General features: G+C 38.2%; 1 protein-coding gene across 1 annotated transcript in view; it reads right to left on the bottom strand.

The window, feature by feature from the left end:
* Window positions 1–23475, bottom strand: part of DNAJC24 (DnaJ heat shock protein family (Hsp40) member C24) — a 31406-nt gene extending 7931 nt beyond the window's left edge. Inside the window, exons 1-2 of the mRNA XM_009901338.2 lie at window positions 23337–23475; window positions 1052–1190 (exon numbers count right to left, since the gene is read on the bottom strand). Of these exons, the coding sequence (XP_009899640.1) occupies window positions 1052–1190; window positions 23337–23444 (247 nt within the window). The 5' untranslated portion in view covers window positions 23445–23475. The remainder of the gene's footprint in view (window positions 1–1051; window positions 1191–23336) is intronic.
* Window positions 23476–24846: the final 1371 nt, after the last annotated feature.

Here is a 24846-nt window from a genome sequence, read left to right as displayed (position 1 = left end):
CTCTTTATCCTGCAGTGATGCATATCTGCCAGAATGACTAAGCCTTTGTCTCTCAAAGTTCTGGTATCCGCAGCGGCAGGGGAGTTAAAAATCAGCACAAGAGAGAAAGGTCTGATGGTGTGCCAATGTACAATGGAAGGGAATTCAATAACAAGCTGCAGAGACAGTGGGCTTTTATCAGACACATTCGAAAGTGGTGGTGGCTACACGTCAATGCCGGACCAGAGTGTGTTACTGCAGAGTGCGACTGAGTGTTTTCCCCACAGGCAATACACTATTATTGACTCCCCCCATTAACATGTAGGGTGGATATACATTTATTGAAGGTTCTAATGGAAGGCTGAGGGACTCCTATCCTGAGGCCAGAGCAGAAAGACAGCCTATCACTTCATGTAATGGTAGCCCATGTGTGACAGACCTGACCTACATTTCCCCCCTTTCTTTCTCACAACAGCCTGTCACTGTTTTAAGAAGCTATTTTCTGAGAGGTATAAAAAGAAAGGCATGCTAGAGCTGCCCAGTTAATGTGTTATATTGGAGTATTATTTATAAACCTGCATTAAAAAGGCTGCTTTAGACTACAGATTAATTATGAAAGCTACCATAGCACATAACCAAAAAGAAAGTGCCTTAATGATTGTGAGGTGCTAATAAAGCCATAGACATTGAACACTGGGTATAAATGCATTAATAGCTCTACCTGAGATACCGAAACAAAATGTAGTACAAGACTTAATTTTAAGAATGCTTAATGAAGCTGTCTTAATAAAAAGGCCTAACGCCTATAATTAGTATAAATTTCATATTAATTCCAATTATTAGGAATAATGCCAGCTAATGTTTTGTTGGAAGTAATTCAATGTTTTCACTGGCTAATGTATGTGCAGCAAAAGCTATAAATAATGGATCCACATTCGAAAGTAGGCCAAGAGTGAAAGAAACGTTTGGTTCAGCAATAAACAGCCTTTCAAAATACCATCTAACTACCACTCCCAGACCCTGCTTATTTCAAGAGCTGCTGCCACTACAGCACTCCTTGGCAGGAACCTACCACGCTGCTGCAGGTCATACTCTTTTTTTGTCTCTTCGTTCCCTAGAATTTTCCACGCTTGATCAATTTCGATGAACCTCTGCACGCGCTCCTCCACTTCTCCTGCTGGCACATCTGCCTTCTGTTTGTCTGGGTGATACTGCCAATCAAACAAAAATATTAAATAAAGATTAAAAATAAAAATAGAGGAGGGTGGAAGAGGAGCAATCAATAAGGCATTTGATATTCAGTTAACAGGACAGAGAGAAGGAGAAGGTCTGAACCGAGGTGCCAAAGGAAGGGGGATGACGATGCTGGGCACAAGAGAAAGCTGCCAATTTAATTAGACCACTGAAATGGCAACAAAACCACCGGTGGCACAAATGTCACCATGAGCACTGACGGCATTTTCTGGATAATTTGCTGATGGAATCATTGGTCTTATGGACAATTTACCTAGAGAGACTGACTCCCACAAACAGAAACAGGTACACGCAGAGGACCACGACACAGGAACAAGAGGAGGTGCTGTAGGTGCTACAGCGGCTCTTGATACAGCTGATATGAAGAATGCCACCAATGTTTAGCCAAGGCTACTACAGGTACACTGAGTGCTGTACTACATGGACCTACCTTTAGAAAATGATTTAAATAGAAATAAAATATATGAACAAATGTAATTCATAATACATGCAATTTGACTTTTGAATATATGCCTCAATGTCTTCAATTTCTTCCAGTTCAGTGAATCAATAGCCCTTCCAAATATTTGAAGTCATGGATCACTGGCTATAAAATTGTGTCATTTTAGTTAAGAAACTGTTATTCAAGGACATGGCTGGAAGAAATCCCACATTAAATAGGCAATAATAATTGAAAATGGTCATGCATTCTCTTCACCATTTGTACAGGTTCCGAGAAGAGCATTCTGAGTTAACTCATCTCCAAGAATCTCCTTTTTCTTTTTAATACATAGGTTCTAAACAGCATTTAAGATAAGAAAGTTGCAATATAGTCAGATCTATCAGGTGTTAGCCATGTTACCTATCAAGATTTTCCTTATTCTGGAACTTGAACTTCTACTCTTTATACTAACATCAGTTGGGGCACTGAAATGCACAACGGATTTGATGACTTTGAACACCTGTTTTACAAGTGTTTGAGCAGCCTTCTGATTAACTGAATACCTTTGGTTGAGTTTATAATTAAATTTTGGAAAGGAAGGGGAAGGAAAGAATACTAATGTCATGTGTGCTCTAAAAAAAAAATAAATCCCAAATTTAAAAGGATCACTTCTGCTCACTGATGGATGTATCTGTCACTTGCACTGATGGGAATTACCCAGATAAATCTCCAGTATGACAACAGGAGAATGTATAGAAGAGGAAAATACTAAGCTTTGACCTCAAGGTTTTTCACACATCTTTTCACATCTACAGATAAATGTACCTGCAACCTCAAGTATGAAATCAGTACACAAGTGTGTATTTTTGATCCACCACGTTGAGTAAGCACACTTGAAATTATCTCTGCATTCTGAGGCCTAGTTTGCAACTTGCTGAAGTTGTGGGTGAGAGACAACTGCAATCCAGAAAGGTTTATCTCTTAGAGATCCCTTTTTTTATCTGCCCACCTGAAGATAACAAAATTCCAAGGTACAAACACACATAGAAGTTTTGATCATTGCATTTGCTCACTGTACTGTAAATAGCCAAGTAGATAAGGAGTGATTACATCTTTGTTTGGCAGGCACTAAATCCAGTGCTCTGTCGGCACGCATCATGTTGCGCTGTAAAAGCTATTTAAATGTATTATTTTCTGTCAAACCCATTTCTCTGAAACTTTAGCTCTTCCAGTAGTATTTCAGTAGCATTTGTGGCACTGGTGGTTAGCTGTGTATCACATTTGTGAAAGGTTAAAAGAAGTAATAATAAAAATCAAAGCTTAATAAGCATACAAGGCAAAACAGTCAGATCACATTAAAGGCTCAGAAAGTTTCCTTTTAGCAATGCTATTTATTTTAACAACTAGGCATGAAGCATCCAGCAGTTACTCCTCAAAGCAATACTTTATCCAAAAAAAAGATACTTCATTATTTTAAAGAGATTTCAGATGTTGTAGTTAAAATTTGGACACAGCCCAAATACTGTAAGGTTGATTAGAATGCCTAAGGAAGAGTTACATGCCTGCTGTGTATGTTTGGTCTGTTTGGATGATACTGGTTGCATTCTCCTACAAGCTTACACACAAGAGGATGTAAAGGCCCATCCAAGGAGTGGTGTACCAGGCTTAGCACCACTGAAACTTAACTAGATTTGTATAACATTGCCAGAAAACTGTTACTCATGTTGTTATGCATGGGTTAGCCACAACACCACACCTCAGTTTCTTACAGATACCTGAAACCATTACTGACCAATTGCCCCAAAGAGCACCACCACCACCACCAGCTTCTCTCCTGCCAAGAACATTAAGAAACAACCCCTCCCCCCCAAAAAAAACAACCCCAAACCCAAAACTAGTGACACTTTTCCTTTGCTACACCAAATCTTTGCTGGACTGAAACCCAATTTTGGACTATACTGGAAGTAGTCAGTGAAAAACAGTAAGCCACAAATGTCACAAAATTACTTTGGAAAAATAGTAATTAACACAGAAAGGGCTGCTCTGTTCATTTCTTCAGGAATGCAGAGAGTTCATTGTTCTTCAGATTTATCATTTAGCTTTTAACTTCTTTCCTACAGATTTCCCAAATTTAGTATTGTAGCATATGCAGTTTCTATACTCTAAAGACTCCAATTTCATGTAAATAATACCAACTACATTGTAGAGGACCTACTAATTAAAAAGAAAAAATAGTAGCCATTTGGGTCTCACCATCTAATGCCTTTAGCAGTTGACATCCACACTATGAAAATCCTCAAACTTCTGTTCTTTTACTCTAATAATTTATTTTTTCCCCTCTGAGAGACACCAATTAATCTGAAATCATTATGTACCTGTCCTCACTGACTCCTTTCTCCTACTCTCCAAAATCATGCAGTACTTATCCGTAGCGAAAATCCACTCTGATTCAACTGCCAATACCCTTCTCTTTCACCTGAGACAAAAGTGAGGCATCTTTTGTCCAGTTCTTTTACACCCTATTTAGCCAGGTCAGACACCAACCACAGAAGGTACCTTACCAAAGTTTCAGGCAACCTAGTAACTGCTGAATTTTCAAGAGACTAATGTCCTCCGTAAATACTTCAGACTTTAATCAACTGTACTCTTTTTAGCCATCTTCCCTTATTCTTGGTTACCACATTCTTGCTCCTGATTCTGGTGCCCTCTCCAGCACATACTTCAGAAGAGCTGTCTCAACAGACAGGGGCTGGGCTTTGTTTTGAGGGAAGTAAAGCATGATGTACATTTCTGATCTCCTCCTCTTTTCTCATTCAGCCTTTTTTCTGGGTTAATGTCAGCTGCAGCCCTGTACAGTCTCTGTGATGCAAGCAGACAAGGCAGTTTTCTACTCCACCAATCTCCTCCTACTCCAAGTGAGCTACTCTTCATCTTCCCCTCTATGCATCCAGTTAAGTTCTTACTCAAAACATTACAATCCCCTGCTTTCTCCTGCAATATCACTTCCCAAAACCCATCCAAATCATCCTTGCGTCATAGCCGCCACCTGAGCGCTATTTTCAAGCATATTACTGAGCTTAGGATAAACTTCAATCTTCCTGGTTGCATATGTGTAACGTTATAAAGAAGCAACACCCCCATAAAAATGGCTTTTCTGAGCGTTAATCTTCAGTTTCCCACACAGTAACAGTTTTTACCAAAAACATTAGTACTTAATAAAGGATATTTGAGAGTCTAACAGAGGGAAGGGAAAAGGAAGGTAGTTAAATGTGCATACCCAGTCCGGTTTTCCGTTCTTATTTGCTAATTCCTGTTATTAAAGGGTGTCTGGAATTTCCATCATTTTACAGCATCTGATGCTTTGTAGTTACTATGAATGTTAAAGAATAAACTGATTGGTAATGGAAATATATTAATTCATCTATTCACTAGAAAAAAATACCATACACGGAGGCAACAGTGCTCCCTTCCCCTGATGCTTATCTTAAATGTCCTTGTCATAGCCTTTCTTGAGGATTGGCTCTTGGTATAACAATTGATTTTTAATTACCCTCTTTTTTAAGGGGCTTTGTTTTACTTTTTACAATCAGTGGGGGGGGAAAAAAAAATTGAGAAAGCTGAACCAACCTTGAAGTCCAAAGCTCAAATGAAAAACACACTATAAACATTATCTGTGAAGTTGTAATCTATTGCCTTTGATACCTATAATAAAGAATGAGCAAGTGAGCAAGCTCTTGTGCCTCAGAAGATGAGGTGTTAATATTGTTACATTCACCAAATAATCAAAAGTATAGACTCTGAGAATTACTTGAGTGCCATCCTATATTTTATTTATACAATGACATTTTTATTATAGAATGCAATTATGGTATGGTTTTAGCTCACAGGGTTTGTATCAGGATTTGGAACCCACTACATATTCTTTACTTCTGTCTATTTAACGTTCCATGAAGTCCCTGGACTTTAATCCTTGGAAGTTAATAGAGACTGTTTGGTCAGTAAGTCTAATTTAAACTCTCAATAACCACACCAATAGACCTCAACAACCCTCACACCACAAGACGAGAAGCTACCATAGCTGGTTGAACAAATCAAATGACACAGATGACACACTAATGTCTCTATCCTCCTAACACTTGTATGAGTTGCTTAACTTTGTGCAAGACATGTAACAGAGCCAATTGATTTTAATCAAATTCAAATTAGCAAGCAGAAACCCTCTAGTTAAATCCATTCAATGTACTTTTCTTATTGGTGCTCACGAGTTTAGTTTTCCAAGGAAATGTACAGCAGCAAGTGAGAATCAACTTAAGCTGACCTCCTAGGAGGGGTGAAGCATACAGCCATGTTTGATACTAAATTTGCAATCTCTTGCTAAAGTGTGGAATTTTAACTCAACTGCTTAATATAGTCAAATTTTTACTCATAGTTACTTTTCCAGATGACAAATGGTATTCCTTCTCATCTAGTACTTCATACATTACCATGGTTATTCTGCCTTGTAAGGGGTATTCACTAAAAAAAAACCCCAAAGATGCACCACATCCCTCATTCCAGTACATTAAAATAGGAACTTAATTTACTACGGAAACTCCTTTTGCTTCCCCAGTTTTTAAGTCAGAGAAAAATGCTTGCCTTCATTACTCTGTATTTCACAGATATCTGTAAAGAACTTCTCACTCCTAAAATTACAACTCTTTTAAGCAAGCCTACTTAAAATGTAAACCTTCTATTTCTTTCTGACAGAGGAAAATGAAGTAGATCAGCTCTAAGCCTTTTCCAAGGCTGAAATAAGGAATACTCTCCACTTCCTACAGCTTTGTCTTGCCTACTTTCCACTATTCCCTGCAAAGCTGTTTTGGAGAAATCTTCAGGAGTAAATGATAAAGTAATATAAAAAGGATGAACCAGGTCTGACCATATTAAATCCCAACTTTCTCCCCCTAGACAGTCATTTTGGAGAAATATTTGCAGACTTTAATTTTTATTATACATCTTAGAGATTTGTTTGTTTGTTTTTAATGTAAGGGAAACTATTATTAAGGCTCTGAAATTCCAAAGTAAAGACAGACATAGAATCAAGACAAAGCCATTAGAGCTGAACCATTTAAAAAGACTATTCTGGACTTCATGAGTCCAGAGTAACCACACTAAGCAGCACGGGCAATTCCTAAACTGATTTAATAAAGATTTTTAACTCTAAAATTAGATAATCTCCTGAAATCAGCTTGTTAAATCAAACTGGCAAGTCCAGAATTCCTAATTTATTTCAACAGGGGATGCGTGCCTATATTTGAATAAGGGATGCATTTGAAGCTTTGCTCTAAGTTGCTGAGTAAATCAACTAGTAAGACTTTCACAGGGGATTACTCACATGCACTCAAGTACTTGTGCTTTTGTAGCAACTACATATAATGGCTAAATCTAAACTGTAAATAAGAGTCAATAACAACATATTAGCATCTAGAATTAACTTGGTATCTCTTAACATCCTTCTCCCTTTCTCTGTTTTAGGCATATAGTAGTAGCTATGATAGTTTCATAGCTTGACAGTATTTGTTTCATGTAATGCTGCTAGAAATAAGATTCCCAGACGAGGATGAATTGCCTTCTCCCCCGGCCCACTCTCTGTTGTGGTCAGGGAAGAGAAATTCCACCCAAGCTTTACGAATGGAGCACTGTGCCCTATCTTGTGAAGCTACCATTTTTGATGAATGACAGAACTCAATTAAAAATGTAGACAGGTGGAAGTCACAAAAGTGGTATGGCAGGGGTCAGCTGGATTAACAGTGCAAAAGTGAAAGTCACCACGGATAAGCACTGGGCAGTATGAGGTAACAGCACACTTCAATGACATCCATTTCTGACGATGGGAGAGCTAGATGGATGACAGCAAGTGGACACTGGGGTTGGACACTATGCTGTTCAGAAAAGAAAAAGAATGAGAGGAGGGTGAAATGTTGGAAGCAGCTGGATGAAGAAAGAAACTCAAGCCATAATTTTCAAATAGTAATAATTCAGACTTGTGGCTGGGAATCCAACAGAATAAGACTTTGACTCCTTACTGGAACTGCACAGATGAATACTTGAAAAAAGAATTACATTACCAGTATTTGGAGGGTTCAGTCTATTTATTCTTGTAGCAAGAGTTCAATAGCCAAAAGGCAAGATATTCAAAATTTCAGAATCAAAATTCTGAGTCAATATATGATGGTTTATTTGTTTAGTAAGTCTAAACTATTGTTTTCTTCATTCCACATTATCACATGAAGTTAAAATTCTTTTAAAGACAAAATGAGAATAAACAAGCAGAACTGAAAGCCCAACACAAACAGTCTGGGTCTATACAAATCATTACCACTATGTCCCTCACAATATAATGAGGTGCCTCCTTTTAACAAAACAAGAACAAAATGCAAGACTTAACAGGAACAGAAACATAAACCAAAACAGGAAATTAAATTTAAGAGCATTTCTCATGCTTTACACAACATGTATACATTCTCAGCTGTAATTGTTATTATCTACAGGTTAAGCTAATGAGGTCAGGACAAAAACTGTCAAGTGTTCTCATCTGACAGAAGTATTCATAGGTCCATGCAAATTTGTCTGTAGACTACAGAGCTCATCATAACACTTCACATCACATTAAAAAGAAGCTGCAAGACAGTCAACAGCAAGAAGAAAAATATTAACCAGCTATTTCCTATTTAATCTCTGACTGTAGCCTGGCCTTTTGTTATATCTCCCTGCCTTAAAAACAAAACAAAAAAAAGGAAAAAAAAGGGGGGGGTGGAATTCTGAGCACATTTAATGCCAGCCTGTTCTTAGGAAGAAAGTCCTTTGCCCCTGCTCACAATATATGTAGTAAATAACAGTTTTTACTGGGACTTGCCAATAAATCTCACTCCCTGACACAGAGTGTCTGTTCATACTCAGTTTTTGGCTGCTCTGCCACAAATGCCAACAAAGGGACCAATTAATGAAAACTTTCTTGATACATTCCCAGTGGATGAATGTCTGCCTTGCAGAAGGTACCTTGACAACATTCATCTTGCACAGGCCAAATGGTTGCTCTGTGGTAGCAATTAAGACACCACCAGCCTTGGCTAGATTTAAACCAACAACCAAATCTGTGTAGATCTGACCAAATGCTCATAGAAACCTGGAGAAATTAACTGCTAAACAAGGGCTGTACTGGGTCATATAATTGCATCTATTTCTCCAGTTATCTACAGAACACGTGGACACATTTTTGTTAGAAAGAAATTAAAACAAGATTCCTTAATCTGGCCACATGACCACAGTGTTTAAGCCACATCTATAAGTATCTAAGAAATCAACAACCTTTCTAAATCACTTCAAGAATCAAAATAATATAGTAGGCTAACATTCTCTGGATTTGGACTCTTTTTTCCCCCTCTCCAAAATAAATCCAGTGTTCAGTCCTCAGATTCCCATAACTTGGGAATCAAGTTTGGACAATTAAGCTTAGTGCTGCATCCTCCTCTTTTAAAATTAGCTTTGTAAATAGAGTTTTGTTGCTTTGATGCAGAAGTGCCTCTGTGAAAGTCTCTTACCACAGGCTGTGAACATGAGACTAGTGGAAAAACCCTGCCAACACTGTGAAGTTCATAATGACTTGAGGCTTTTAATAAAGGGTACCCTTCTTGAAATCTGTTCTCAGGCAATTTTAAGTGTGGTTGGTCAAGGCCCCAGACCTCATAATCATTATCACAAAAACTAGGCATTGTGCTTCTGCTCCTTTCAGAGCTCAATAAATTTATGTTTAGAACTATCCAAGATTAAATTAAACTTCTATGTCTGAAATACTACAGCTAAATGTAACACAGTACAGGAGAGTGGGTTCTCATTGTCACCCCCCACCCCAGCAAAACTGCACATTTCCAGTTCTATCCTATGCCATCATAAGGTTTGTGGCAGTGTTTTTAATCAAGTTCCAGATCAACTGATAGAGCACCAAAACACAAAGCTGAGCAATCTCCCTGCTAGACACAGCACACACAAAGGAACCACATCATGCAATTACAACACTCCACAAGCTATATGATGACATGTGAAGCTAACACTTTTGCTGATTTTTACATACATTGTCACCCTGAATACTTGAAGTCACAAATCCCTATCAGCAGGTAATAGAATTAACACACCTATTTGGTATTACCCACCCCATGCATATGACAGCAGTATTTGAGCAGTCAAGCACACCGACTCCAAATGATCATTTAGCCTGGTTATGGGCACGATACACGGATTAGAATCCATGCAGACTAAGCTGCTGTGCTTTAGGGCTGAATCCGTTCTGTGATGGCCTCAAATCAGACCACAGAACGAATTATAAAATGGTTTATGAAACTGGAATTTGGATAACTAAGTTTAGGCAAAGCACATGTTATAAGCCACCTGTGCTGGTCAAGAGGAAAAAAAAAGGAAAGGGAAAAAAAATAAAAAGAAAAAGATGACAAACATGCACTTGGCCCCCACCCTGTGGTACTGAAAGGTCACAGAAAGAAACCATTTTTCAACTTCACTGGCTGAACCCTTTAAATTAGGATGTAAAAAAACCAAAACACCACCAAACCACTTCAGTTTATTTTACAAATAATGTGACTTATTCCATAAAAGTATTCCAAAACAGGAAGTGGTTTATTTTTGTAAAACAAACAAACTGCAAGAGAAAAAAAAACAAACCACAAACCAAATCACAAAAAAATACCTTGGAAAAAAAATAATGTTTTAAAGGTGTTGACATTAAACTTTTCTCCTGTCACAGGAGGAAGAATTTCTGAATGAATCAGTTACCAGTGCATTTATAGAAATGAACAAAGACCCCCTAATAATCAGTAACTACAGAATTCTAGCAGCGCTACCTTGCTGGACTCAAAGTACTTTTCAATTCAAAATTACTTGATTTTCAGGTACAGAGCTATTACTAACTAAGAAGTGATAGAAAACCAGTTAGGGTGAAGCCTTAATGTGGTGCTCTCTGCTCTTAAACCGATTTTGCTAGCCATTTTATCACAAGCCAAGAAATCTTCCTGCCCTACTATTTCTTCCTTACTGCTCCAAGAAAGTGGGAAGAAAAACTACATAATTTTATTTAAAACCCCCTGTTTAAGCTATATCCATAATTTGTAGATCACCTCTTACATCAAACAAACCAAACAACTAAGCAAACAAAAGGCTACATGATTTTTAACAGCAAGACTTGTACAAAACACAGGCTTGACACGATGACACAAGCTCCTTCTGTGAAGTATGCCCAAGCTTTCTCCAAGTTTACAGTGGAAAGTGGATTTTTTTCCAGTAATGAAGATTTCCTTCACTGGAACTATGCTGAAATATTCTCTTTTTAGCTTTTCTGTAGGCCTGTTTTACATATAAAGGTCTTGTATAGGAGCTACCCTGAAGCAATATTACACTCTGCGCTCTGTGACCTACATGGTTCATCAGGTACTAATTAGATACCATGTTCTGTCAACACTTTCTTGCTCCTCTTCTATTAATTGATCATCCTGCCCAATTAATACAATGCAACACCAGTTCCAAACTCCTCAAGATACTTTACCTGTGAGAAACAAGAATGAAGGGAAAACACACTTCCAAAAGGGTCACACTTGTCTAAGATCACTGCTATGCTGAAAGGTTAATTATGTTTCTACCAACATTCTCTTGAGGCCAAGTTTGTTTTTATCTAAGGGGGAAAAAAAAGCAAACATGAGCAAAAAAAATCATATTTCATCTAACAGGCTGTATTAAATTTAGAAGTGGTAACAGCTTATGAACAAATAAAAGCTGCAAAAGTGAACTCACTTAGCCATTAACAGCATACTTCTCATCAGAATATTTGCAGTTAATATTATCACTGTCAGAGACTGCGTAGCAGAAGTCATGAATATTCTGCAAAGGCTACAGCGCGCTAATCCCACCTAAGTATACAAGACTCCAAACAACAGCTGCCCTTGCAGTCACAGACAGTCAGAACAACCATAAATCAGCGTTTTATAAAGCCCTGTACGAAATAAAATACACGCTCTCTCCATTTATTACACTGCAAGGATTGCAGAGGATCAAACCAACGACAAACCAGCTGCCAAATACAACGCACTGCTGCCACCTAATGCTTTCCGGGAGGCTACATCACAACCATTGCATTGTTTCTCTGCACCACGCTAGCAGGACGAGGCAAATAGACCGAAGTGAACAGAAAAAGTTTTATTATTAAGTATCTGCCTCATTTCTGTGCAGGTTTCCGAAATGTAACTGATGAGATCATTTCTCTCACTGCACACAAAGGCTGTAACAGGAATGTTTGTTCAGTGAGCTAAACACAGGACCTGTATTTCAGCTGCAAAAAAAAAAACCCATCAAGAATGTAACACTTGCATTTCACTGGGACACTCAAAACAGCGAATGCATTGACTAAATCAGCTTCCACTCTTGGTTACATATTTTTAAGCTATCCCTGTGCTAACCAACTAGCAGGTTTCAGTATTGAAAAGCTTCATGTGCCAAGTATTTGGGGGGGGGGGGGGGGGGGGGGGGGGGAAGGAGTGGTGGGAAAGAAGATGTGTGGGCTTATGTTAAAACAGCACAAAATAAAATGACTTCAAAGCCCTCTCTCAGAAACGTGTAACTTCTTCACTTCCATGAAAAGAATGATTCCAGGTCTTAAACTTGCCTTCCTGGCCCACAAATCAATCTTTTCAACACGCTCACTCAATTGGCAGAAGTTAGCAGGGAATGTGGAAGCAGCCTGCTTTTTCTACTGGCAAAGAGGAGAAAATGAAAAGTGAAGTTCCTTGTGACATTCAATCTTTTCATACAGAGATTTAAACTCCCCCAAAGGATATCTATCCAAAGACAGCTTGACAAGAGCAAGGAATTTATCTTCTTGATTCATTACTTCAACCCCCCCCAACACAAACAATCTTTAAGCTTTTTAACAAGTTTAGCCTTTTCCTACCTGATCTTCTTAACTGCTGTGACACTGATTACAGCCTCTACTGTCCACCTCTAAGGTTATTCCTATTGTTAGGAAATGTCCCTAATTTGAGGAAATCTAAATTTCATTTTTCCTCTAATCTCTCATACTTCATCCATTTTCCTAACACTGCTCAGTGATCAACTAGCTGGTGAAAGCTGTGTCCATTCCAGTCCCTTTTTTTCCTCCTCACCAACTACCATCATCAGAAATCATGCAAGCATCAAACCGAGCTTCCCACACAATATTCAACTGCTTGCATGTTTTACACAGATTATTAACCTTTTCCATGCCTTCAGGCTAGAAAAAGTATCTCTGCTATACACAACATACAGCACAGCAGACCTCCAGCTTCGCTTGAGACAAGTAAGAGCCATCAAGATAGAAATATTTCAGCTGTTATTGCTGCTGTAGCTGCTACTATAAGGAAATTATATTGCTGTAACTCAGGGTATTGACAGCAAAACATCATGAAGACAACACACAGCAGGAAAAAGGAATTTTCTGGTAACATTTCAGTTATTCATCACCCAATGAATAATTTTAAAAGAAATCACCCATAGACAACAACTTGCTTTCTTTTAAAACCAACCAGAAAAGTTAAGCTAAAATGAACACAGCAAATAAAGGCATTCAGTAATAGTAACAATTGTGAGGACAATACAATCAGTCCAAAATCTTGATAATTACTGCAGATTTCTTCCCTTTTAAGTTATCTTGCTCAATCATACTTTAAACCTATCAACCTTCTCTCTGATTCAGCCAAGAACTTCACCATACCCTCCTCTTTCACATTTAAATCACACAGGTTAATAACTTTAACTTCTGACCATTATTTGAACAATTCTATTACTCACTGGAAACTTGTCATCTTTTCACCAAATAGGGCATGAATTTAAGATGAGAACCATCTGAATTTGATTTTCCTCCTCTACACTTGCTGTTTGCTGCCAAGCTCCCCATCTTGTGCATACTTGCTTTATACATTTAACTGCAGCAGCATTGCTACTGTAATTCCAACTACACTTTTTACGGACTTCAACTTCCAGCTTCTCTGGAAATAATGATCACTTTCAGTTTGATGCTGCTTCTAGAAGTCCTGTCATTGCAGAGCTGGTCCTGCATTCAGAAGTAATCTCTAATGAAAAATGAAATGAAACTGAACTACACAGGAGGAGAAAATAAAGCAGTACTGACTCCTCCCCCCAAAAAACCCCACCTCTTGGACTGCCCTCCCCTCCCAACCCAAGACCAACCAAAAAAACCCCTCAAGCAACCCCAAATACACTACCAAAAGGAAAGAGAAAGAAATAAAACATTTTTAAGTTTATAGGAGTGTAAAGGTAAAAAAGTATAAAGGGAATTGTAAAAACTGCTTTTAAATTTCAGGCCCCTGTGATCAAAATTTATGCTGTTAAACAGCACATTAAATTATATTCTGTTGCTTAGGCCAAGTTAATGTGGTCCTAGTCATATAATAATATCAGTTACACAATCTGTTAATAAACTAGTTCAGGCAAATGCCATTTTCACATACAAGTAAATGCCAGAATCCTGTATTGTGTTTCTTAAAGAAAAACACCCAAATGAGTAACAACAAACAACCAGGGTTGCTTAAACTGCTGAAGAAATAGGCATGAACTTTTCCAGCTGACATGCACAGTAGTGGATGAAGAAAAACCCACAGGATGCTATTTCCTATCTGAGTAACATCTGGCAAAAGGGCAGGGACAGGCAGTTAGGGGCAGTAGGCTTCAGCTGGCACTGTGACTGGTAAGGTGAATACCTTCTGCATGCTTAGAAAGTCAACTACTTTGACACCCCATGATTTCCTAAGAACTACTCAGAAGAAAGCAAAGTTTTTTGTTTTGGTCTCCCCATCCCTAAAATGGTATTCCAAACCAAAGCATACCATTAACTTGCAAATTCTTTTGGAATATCTGAAACCAAGCAGTCACTTCAAGAGGTCAGATTTAAGCACAGTGCAAAATAAAGTCCTTAAAGCATTTGAGCTGCAGAAGTCACTGTGGAAGGCAACTGAAATGAGGAATTCTGTTAAAAAAAATATCTTAGTGACCATAACTATAACACTTGCATAATAACACTTCAGAAGTTGCAGGTGGTTTAGTTTTTTGAAAAGAATGCTTTCAGCTTTCTCTCTCCCTCTAGAAGCAATAAAGAAGTTCCACAGTATATGAAACCATTTGTGATCTTGAAATAACAGCTTAGGCCTTAGCTGAACTTTAGAAACGGACACACAGAGCTAAATAATTACAGAATTTAAGTGCTTGGTTTAGAAAACATTCAGATGCAAACCTATAAAGAAACCACCCACCTTTTAAGAAGTGACTTAACTTCAGAGATCTATTACTAAACATGTTGTACTATATCAACCCAGCCAGAGAGAAACAGAGAATCCTACCAAGCCCCTATTTAGCTCTGCCCTTCCGTAGCTGTAGGAACTAATACTGGATTGCTGCCATGCTCTGACAGAAGGCAAGTACCTCTTCAAGAGGAGCTCTTGTTCAGCCTCTCCTCAAACAACTAATTAGTCAGTATTTCATCTTAGCTAAACATTTTTATTTTCTTGAAATAAGATGCTACTCACAATCACTAAGGTTGGAAGAGACCTCAAAGATCATCAAGTCCAACCTGTCACCACAGACCTCATGACTAAACCACAGCACCAAGCACCACGTCCAATCCCCTCAGAAAAGTTCATCTCTGCTTTCTCTGACATTCTTAGGTCATAAATCCAAAGAACACAAGCTCTGAGTTTCCTCATTATTGTTTTATTTATTTGGTCTAACAATAGGTAAAGTTTCTGAAACACCTGACTTACTGACTTTTCAGCCTTAAACCATTACTTTTTAATGTACTAAAAATGAAATGACAGAGAAGGTATCCAAATGACTGGCAAACTACAACAGAAAAGCTAAACTTTCTTGGTATAACACCACCAGCTAGCTACAAAGTGTCCTACAAGACACCTCTCATTTCAATGCTACACTAAATCAGTTCAAATGACCTCATGTCTGCTGAGTATTTGAGCACAATGGGAGATAAGACACCATTCATGATACATTGAGGCAAGAGGAAGATGGAGGGTGAGAGAGTTATGACATTCAGATCATGATTTTTCTGACTCTAAAGGGTTTAAAGATGACAGCAAGAAAGAAAGAGGGAATGTCTTGCTTCAAGTTTCCATAATAATCATATTATATATTTTAATTTATTTAAACCTCTAAACCAAGAGACACACAAAAAAACCCACCCCAAGTCCACAAGCCACTAAGTTTTATAGGTTACTACATCATACTACAATAGTGATTTCACATTCAGTACAATTGTGGTCAGTTTCATTCAATAGCAGTAAGAGTTCCTTACATAAACACAGTTACTGCAAATGTTTCATTCTACCTTTAACATTTATTATCCTTCCAACTCAGGTTCCAGGATTATAGCTTCTTTAAATAATTGAGCCAATGCTTAAAAGCTTTCAGATGCAGACAATCTGATATGAAAGTGTTGAACAACTCCAAGTTGCTCTAACATCAGAAAAATCACAGCAATCAGAACATTAACTTATGTGAAAACATTATGCTGGTCTTTGTAGCTTCCCTCTTTGTGCTTTAATTAACATCTTTCACTACCTGATTTTTATTTCAGATGTCTCACTTCAGAAATTAGATAAAAAGCACACTGCAACAGAAATCAGTGTTGTCTTCAAAAGTGCTGAAAGACCACTTGCAAATATTAAGAAGAAACATCTTTACAGAACTTAATAAGACAGTACTTCAGATTATTTTTAATCAGAATTTTAATTTCATATTACCTCAGGACACTGTTTGGTTGCAAAGCATAAATGAAATTAAAAGCCAAACACACATTAGCTGTATTTTACATTCCAATTCCCTAATGCCCATTCTGCTCTTAGTTATGCATCTTAAAACTACAGAAGCTGCACTATCAGAAGCTGCTCATCATAAACTACGGACAATAACTCAAACAGATTACATTCAGCAATCATTTTCCAAACTAACAGCTGGCTGAACTACCTGGATAAGCAATATATTGCTGGCTTGTTTTGTGATTTTCTCACATTCTATGTTAAAGTTAAAAAGAAATTTCTGCTATAGGGATGTTCACACCATCCACTTGTTAAAATTCACCCGTGCCTTTAGAAAACAATAAAAAAATATTACAAAGTAGTAAGTGAGACACTGTTCCATATCAACTGAGATATGGTAAATACCCACCTCCAACAAAGGGGCACTGCACACCAACCCTCTCACCCCTTTTCCTACTGTAATACCTGACAACATCCTTTTTCTCTTCACCTATACCCATGACCTCTCTTGCCCAAGCCCTTTTCAAAGTCAGGATACCTTTCCCAGCCCACTCTTGTATAGGATGTATCTAGAATACGTCTTCCAGCTGGTTGTTGACCAGTCAGCACACTAATTGGTTAATGACTGCATTTCATTTGATCAGCCAGCTGCTCATTACATATAACCCTGGCTCCCAGTGGCCAGTTAGCCTAAGGAGAGCATGTAAGGCCCCAGGCCAAACTGCCCCAGCATTACAACTTCACACGATTCTGAGCAAGCAGGATCTTTGGCTGGGATGCGGCACTCTGTACCACTGGGGGTGGCAGCATCGTGCACCTCCAGGACATCTGCCTTCTGGCTCCAAACTTGTTCAGATTGATAGAAGTTCCCATTACTGCACCAGGATCATTGCCAGAGTAAATACTTGTTCTTCTGACTTACTACTGGATGTCATAATGACCTCTTCTGGTATAAGAAAAACAAAATGAAACAACCACCACCACCAAAACCACCAAGTGGATGAATCAAACTAAACCTCTTAGCTCACAGCAGCAGGAACCTCAGCATGATCATGATCTGTCTAACCAAGCTGTTTGAACTAGTGAGTTCTGCAACACTGAGTTCATTATATGCTACACAATCTAACAAATTTTTCAAGCCACACCTTGTAAACACTCCCCCTTGCATTTCATTAAAGTCCTAAATAATAAATTAGATGTGGAGAACAACTCAAAACTACCTAGTGTCAAAACACCAGTCCTTTGTATTAAGTTTAGTGACTTATCTTGCTCTCTGCTGCAATTAAAATTAACTTCAGTCAAGCTACAACCAGGCTGTACCGAACTTGTTCAGGTTATACTATATCGAACTACAAAATCCATTTTCTATAAGCTGAAACTAGAGCTAGCCAAGGATGATGACCTGTTAAGTTTCTGTAACAAGTATGCTGCTACTCAAACAAACAAACTACAAAAAACATTTAAAAGGACTACACACATGATTTTCATGATGAAAACTCCTCATTTAGACTTCTGATACAAAGCTCTAAGTGTTTTGATTTTAAAGACTCAAATTCTCAACTTAAACTCAGCATGAAAAGAAGTTCCTCAGTAGGCAGGTGCTTTCAGGAGTAACACTGAATTCAGTCAGGAACAAACTTTAAGCACAAGAGTTGTGGAAGCAGATCTTTAACTTTTTGTTATACAAATATGCCATGGTTTAGTTGATTAGATGGTGTTGGATGATGGGTTGGATGCGATGATCTTGAAGGTCTCTTCCAACCTGATTTATTCTACTCTAAATACACTCTGCACTTCTGGTGATTGAAGAATTTAATGTGTACATAAATCTAAGATTCAACAGGTTGGGTTGTTTTTTTTTCTGTCCAGAAATGCCTTTCCTTTACACAAACTCAACAGAATAATCTCTTCTTGAAGTTAGTTTGCTTCATTAATTTTTTTAATGCCACTTTTTATTGTTGCTGGTGCTGAGAGCCATTCTCACCTATGCCCAATGCTCTGTTTTCAAATTTTCTACTCTTTCAAAGAGATTAACTGAACTGCTTAACACTTCATTTGTATTTCTATACACACACCACCCCTTCTGATACAAAGATAATCTTTCTAACACTGTGTGTTAAATGGCACATTTTATTTCCTTACCATATTAAAAATAGGAGCTTCCTGCATACTCCCTCCTCAAATTACATGGATTTTATTTAAGATTAGGGCACACATTGTAACAGCAGCATATAATTTTCCTGCACAATAATTTTTTTCCAGATGAAAGGTATCCTATAATATCATCAGCATCAACAGGAACAGACATCTGATTTTCAGCTAGACAAAGCTTGTGTTTGGTGACTTTATTCCCTGTAAAAAAAACAGTTTTGAGATACAGAGAAGCTATGTGAAAATTTGAAAACAGTCTGGCAACTCATTCTTTGACCATAAAGTGTTAGACCAAAAGGAGATGTAAAAATTGTGCAAATAACATGATAGCATTCCCCCCCCCAATATCCTATTTCCATTAATCTAATTTCATCCTCTGTTAATTTTATACCCATCCAGAAGCAGAATGTCATCACTGTCCTTCCTAAAAGCTGTAGGGATTCCTTGAAAAACTAAATACAGAGTATAAAACCTGTTCAGCCATTTAAGAAATGTTCTTGTTGAAACTACTACATATATAACTGTGCATAAAAAGGTCACATGCATCCCAAGTACCTCAAACACATCAGCATGTTCCCAAGACAGAAGATTAAAGACGAAACTTCTTCTACTTTGACATTCTTGATGTTTGTTGTGCTTTCCAGTTTCCAAACTGCAAGACTTTTGTGCTTCAGAAAACACTTCAGCATCAACTTAGAACAGTAAACCAAAGACTCTCTGCACTGAGCTATGCTGCTTACAACAGACAGATTTCTTTATTACTTTTCTTTCAGGATTACTGACTGCAGCACTGCATTAGAGAAGATACCAGAATATGAACCAGCATACACAGAAGTTTGATTTTGTTTTGAAAACAGAATACTCCTAACAGTGTCATTGGCACACATCCTGTGCCTAAAGGTCTGTCATCGTCAGCTGCTATCCATTGCTGCAATAATAAAGTGTCAAGATGATGCAGGAATCAGAGCCACACAAATACACAAGAATTCAGTAAAATAAAAATTTAAGTTTCCTTTACCTGCAAGGAAATTATATAAATAAGAACTTTTACTTAAAACACTTAGAAGGTTAAAAAAAAGGGTTTAAAAAGAAAAAAGCACTATTTTAAGGCCAAATCTATGCATTTTTCTGTATCAAATTAATACTAAAGATGAGACTGCCATTACCTTTAGCAAAATAATTCACTGAAAATAATTCACTGAAACATCTTGTGACCTGACCATATGAAAAAGTCAGTACAGTAAAGTAAAATATGACAAAATGGTAAGAGAATGTGTTCACTCTAGTAGAGAGCATATCCACAGTTTTATATGTTATGGGTCATTAATGTTTTCCATCATTAGTTTGGTAGGATTGATCAAAACAAGTTATATTAAAAAAAAGTAATCAGCTTTAAGCTACTTTGCCTGTATGAAATCATTCTCATAACTCCACAATTTGACCATTTTTCCATGTGCACTGCTTTTTATTAAGGTCAGTCCTGAGATTTAACTACAAACATAGTTCTCCTTTGGATGGCATATGGCAAGATCCCCAACTCTTTTTAGCTTTGGAAATTTACATCTGCCTGTTCGTTCAAGATGCTAAGCATACATGTGTTGACAAACAGAAAATAGCAGATGGCAAAAAGCAAATGCTCAACGTGAAGCACTGGGGATCGTTTGAAGGAGGCCTGGACTCAGATGCTTGCCATTTTATTTTAAAGGCAAAATTATTTTAAAAAAGAAACTCCACCATCTACTAAGCTTGATGCTAACCAACACCTGTGATCAGAATATTCACAATTACAGAATAAATGTCATACTAATTGCAATTGGTATCTAAGATGCAAGGTGCTTTATAAACTGCCAGATTTTAAGGTATTTAGCACAGTACAAATTCTTCAGGAGGTTAACTTCTGCTGCTACACAAACCAGGCACCTTTTCCATATAATTTGTCATGAAATCTTTTAATAAGAGATTCACATTTGCCTTCATCGGCTACTCCAGCTTCTAAATTGGCGTTTCTCTGAGAACTGACCACTACCACAGTATATAAAACACTTCCACGTAGACCACTTCTCTGCCCACACTACCACTACTTCTACCAGAACCTCCAACAAAATTACTTTGAAGCTATCAAGAGCTCCAAGTATAAGCTTTACTCAGGGAGCAAAGGAGTTATTTCATGTAAATGGGGCACAACAGGCAAGATGAGAGGTCCATCCCATACCATGCTTTGTGCTAACACAGCGAATGCCTGGGGAATAAATAGCATCAGGACAGGACAAACATACAATGACAACAACTCCCCTTTATATTCCACTAATATTCAGAAGTCCATAGTCATGGATTTCTTAAATCACAGAGACTATTAACATGCTATGCTGGACTTTGCTCTCAAGAGCAACTAGCAACTTTTTTAACCATGGAACTTGTTGGACTCAACATCTGTGACAATAACATTCATGCTGTGATTCAAAACTGTATGAACACCGTTTAGTGAAGGTATATGGTGTAGTCTCCAGTCACTCCTCTAGCTAATAAGATTTTAAAGTGCATACAAATAATTGGCTTTATTACCACCATGCTTTTACAGACTTTGGATTGACCATGCTAGATGGTGTATTAGCAAGTGGAAAAATAAGTTGAGTCTGTAACAACTCAGCTAAAAGAACAGGACATATGGTAACAACAAGAGACAAGCAGCAGAGCTGTCTTGGAGAAAACACCTACGAGTAAAAATCTGCATGACTTTTTAGTCAGAGAGATAGCAAAAGAACCCTGAGGCAAACACCAAAAGGTGAGGGGGGAAGTTTTTTTTTTTTTCTCTAGTATTTATCACAGACTTCAAAAAAAGAGCATGAACCAATTAGTTTGGAAATAGATTCTAAAGAAAAGCTGGTATATTAAAACAGTGTTTTCATCTTTTATAGCTACAGGTAAACAGTTGTAAGCACCCACAATCCTCATTTTGTGCATTTCAAAATAATTACATTACAGCACAGTGCTGTAACACATAGGTCAGTTTCATTTAAATAAAATCCATACAGGAAAGGCACTGTGTGGGTTCAGTTCTGTGGCAAGTAGCACTGAACAATACTTTACACAGGATTTTACTTCTGTTGTTATACACTGAAAGAGATATATCAATTGCATGACAGCATTCAGTTTAAATAACACCCTACCCCAAACAGCAAAGGTATTTTACACTGCAGTCCTAATGTTTTCATTAAGGACAAATAGACCATTATTAATATTTTAGTCACATTTTACTAGTAGTTCAGTAAAACAGGAAAACCATCATTTCTATTAAGAATAAGAAGCTTGGTTTACAAAAAGCTTGACTACATTCATTCTTCTAATGTTTAATAGTGAGGACCAAAGGATTTATGCCCTTTATCTGCATGCAAACATCTTCTAAAGTGTTGAAACTTATGACTCTCAGTTCACAGATCAGTGTCAAAGAAGTAAGTTAGCAGGAAGTACCCAGAAGGAGCAGATGTACAGCTGCATTGCTTAGCAAATTCAGCTGAAAAGTATCAAAATGTGCCAATGTGGAACATACTGATGAAATGACCTTTAAAACTGTTTGCACAGGGGCTAGGAATAAAATTTTAAAACCACAGCACAAAACAAATTAACAAGTCCCAAACCCAAGCTGTTAATTTAATTCAACTCTAATAAAACTCTGTCTTTCACTGATTAGCATTCTCTTTCCCTCACTCAACAATTCCAACTTCTTCTGACACCTCAAACCAAGCAAGACTTAGCCATGCACTAGCTCTCTAATGCCCTGTCAACACTGCCAGCCTAGTTAACAGCTACCCAAAGGAGTATATGAAAGATGAGTTCTGCTCATCTTCCTCCTTCTGCAGACTGCTGTTTTTCAGGAAATGCAGGAATTTTGCTACCCTGACAATTCTATGTTGAAAATGATCAGCAGTACCAAAAAAAAAAAGCATCCTATTTTACTCAAAGCTGAGCCAAAGTAACTTTTGAACAAAAAAATGCAACTTAGGAGAAAGAATGAAACAGAAGAACCACGAGTCACACAAAGTAATCCAGTAAAGCTCTGAGATTCTTATATGCCTATACCAGGAGGACAGGAATGAGTAAGAGAATTTACAGAACCAGAAGTTTTAATGCATGACCAAAACCATGATGCCAGAAAAATGCACCAGACACTTTCAAATAGAATTGACACTAACATATTTTCCTCCTATACATTTTTTATGCTATTACTGCAGACTATCAGGAAGAACATTTTGCTCTTTCCATCTGGTCTTTATTTATTCAAAGGTTGCATTCAGCACTCCATAACTGCATGCACAGCAGTAAATACCACAAGTATTAATTAGCAAATTTTGTGACTATGTGCTGCAAACAATCACCTCTTGACTTGGTGTCTGATTATACAGCACTTGATGAACAAATATTTGGCTCAGTTCATTCATGAATGTTTAGCAAAGCTGTGAGACATATGGAAGCAGAAGACCAACAACCCCTATGTGCGAAATATAACAACTCAAACTCCAGGTGTTTATTTCAAACCTAAACCAGCCACAGTGAACTGGTATTATAAACATACTCTGATTAATCATGTTTATACCAAAATGTAGCCCCCAAACTTGCAGTCATCTTATTGGTTTATAAAAGTTACTTTTGTATAGCTTAAATACCAAAGGCAGACTTACTAGTAAAGCCAGTTTTTGGTACTTCTTTTTCAGTTCTGCTGGACTGTCTGATGGCTTTGCACCCAGGATTTTGTACCAGTCCTTTTGTATTATCCTTTCACAGGCCATAGTCTGACTGGTTTTGAAATTGCTTTCATAGCACTGTGTAAGAAAATTAAATAAATAGAATTATAATTTGGAAAAAAAAAAAAAAGGGGGAAAAAAGTATATCACATTTCAGACACTGCCCACACTCCTTTAAACTCATTTTGTGTTTTATTGTCTGAACTATTTTGAACCTACCCAGAGTATAAATACACATTTTATATATCCACACCTCTTAAAACACACATTTTTATTTTGAAGAAATACTGCACTTATTATAAGGAAAAAATAAATACATAAAAATGTGGCATTATGTCAGTTCTAAAACAAGATACATTAAAAAACTTATTTCTTGGGTTTTACATATTGATAGTCTGACTCTCCTTCATGCTGCAAGGTAAGAAGGCTTAACTTTTTAAAGTAGAAAAGCATATAAACCCCAAAATGAGAAAAACCCATAAACTAACACAGGTCACTAAGTAAAACCTTTTTATAATTAGCCATCTATCCACAAGCAAATGGCAAAAAAATGAAAACAAAGCAAGAGAATTAAATGCCAGCAACAACACAGTAACACTTGAAGTTCAAGCGGGTTGTTAGGTATACTGAAATCTCAGACCTGCAGTAGCTGATGTATCATGGACCTTCCCTATCAGCAAGGAAGAGCTTTTAAGTTCGCAAGTTTGCTGTCTTTTTAAAATTGTTGCCGGAAGAAAATAAAAGGTTCCCCCCGCCCCCCAGTCCCTTTCTCGTGACTACCGTCTTGCTTCAGAATAAATCCTTTTTTATATAAAGATAGGTTCTCCAAATATCGCAAGGCTACAACGGCGAAGACGAGCCCACCCGAGTGCACGGTGGACCTCCCTATCCCTTTGGGGAAGCATCCCATCCACCCCATCCCTTTCTCCCCGAAACCCCTTCTTCTCCCTGGGGAACCCACAAGGGGGTTTGAAAACACGGGGAAAAGCAAGGGCCACCCAGGGCAGCGCTTTCCCGCCGCAGCCTACCGCCAACCTCTACACCACAGAGGAGCCACCCTACAGCAACGGCTCCACGCCAACTAGCGCGGTGGTAGGCACGGACCTCGGCAACGGGAGAAGGCCGGCAGGACCCGCGGAGGGAGGCCAAGAAGGCCGCCGGAGCCCCGCCACAGCCGCCAGAGGCTCCCTGCCGCCATCCCCGCTTCAGCACGGAGGCTTAGTCGCGAGGACAGTCTTGCGGCCGTCAGCGCCCACAGCTAACGGCGGCAGCACCACCCCCTACTGCAAAAGGCCCGACAGCGAACACCCACCCGTCCCGCACGGCCGGGCCGGCGATGGAGGCGGCCGGTGCCTTATATAATTCATCCGGTGGGAAACAACCCCTCAGCGTGGCGCTTTGAGCTTTAGCGTGGCGAGGGCAGCGGCGCGCGGGGCTCACGGGAGCG

Source organism: Dryobates pubescens, chromosome 22 (assembly GCF_014839835.1).
Source record: "Dryobates pubescens isolate bDryPub1 chromosome 22, bDryPub1.pri, whole genome shotgun sequence".
Classification (NCBI taxonomy): domain Eukaryota; kingdom Metazoa; phylum Chordata; class Aves; order Piciformes; family Picidae; genus Dryobates; species Dryobates pubescens.
This window is presented reverse-complemented; position numbering and strand designations above follow the sequence as displayed.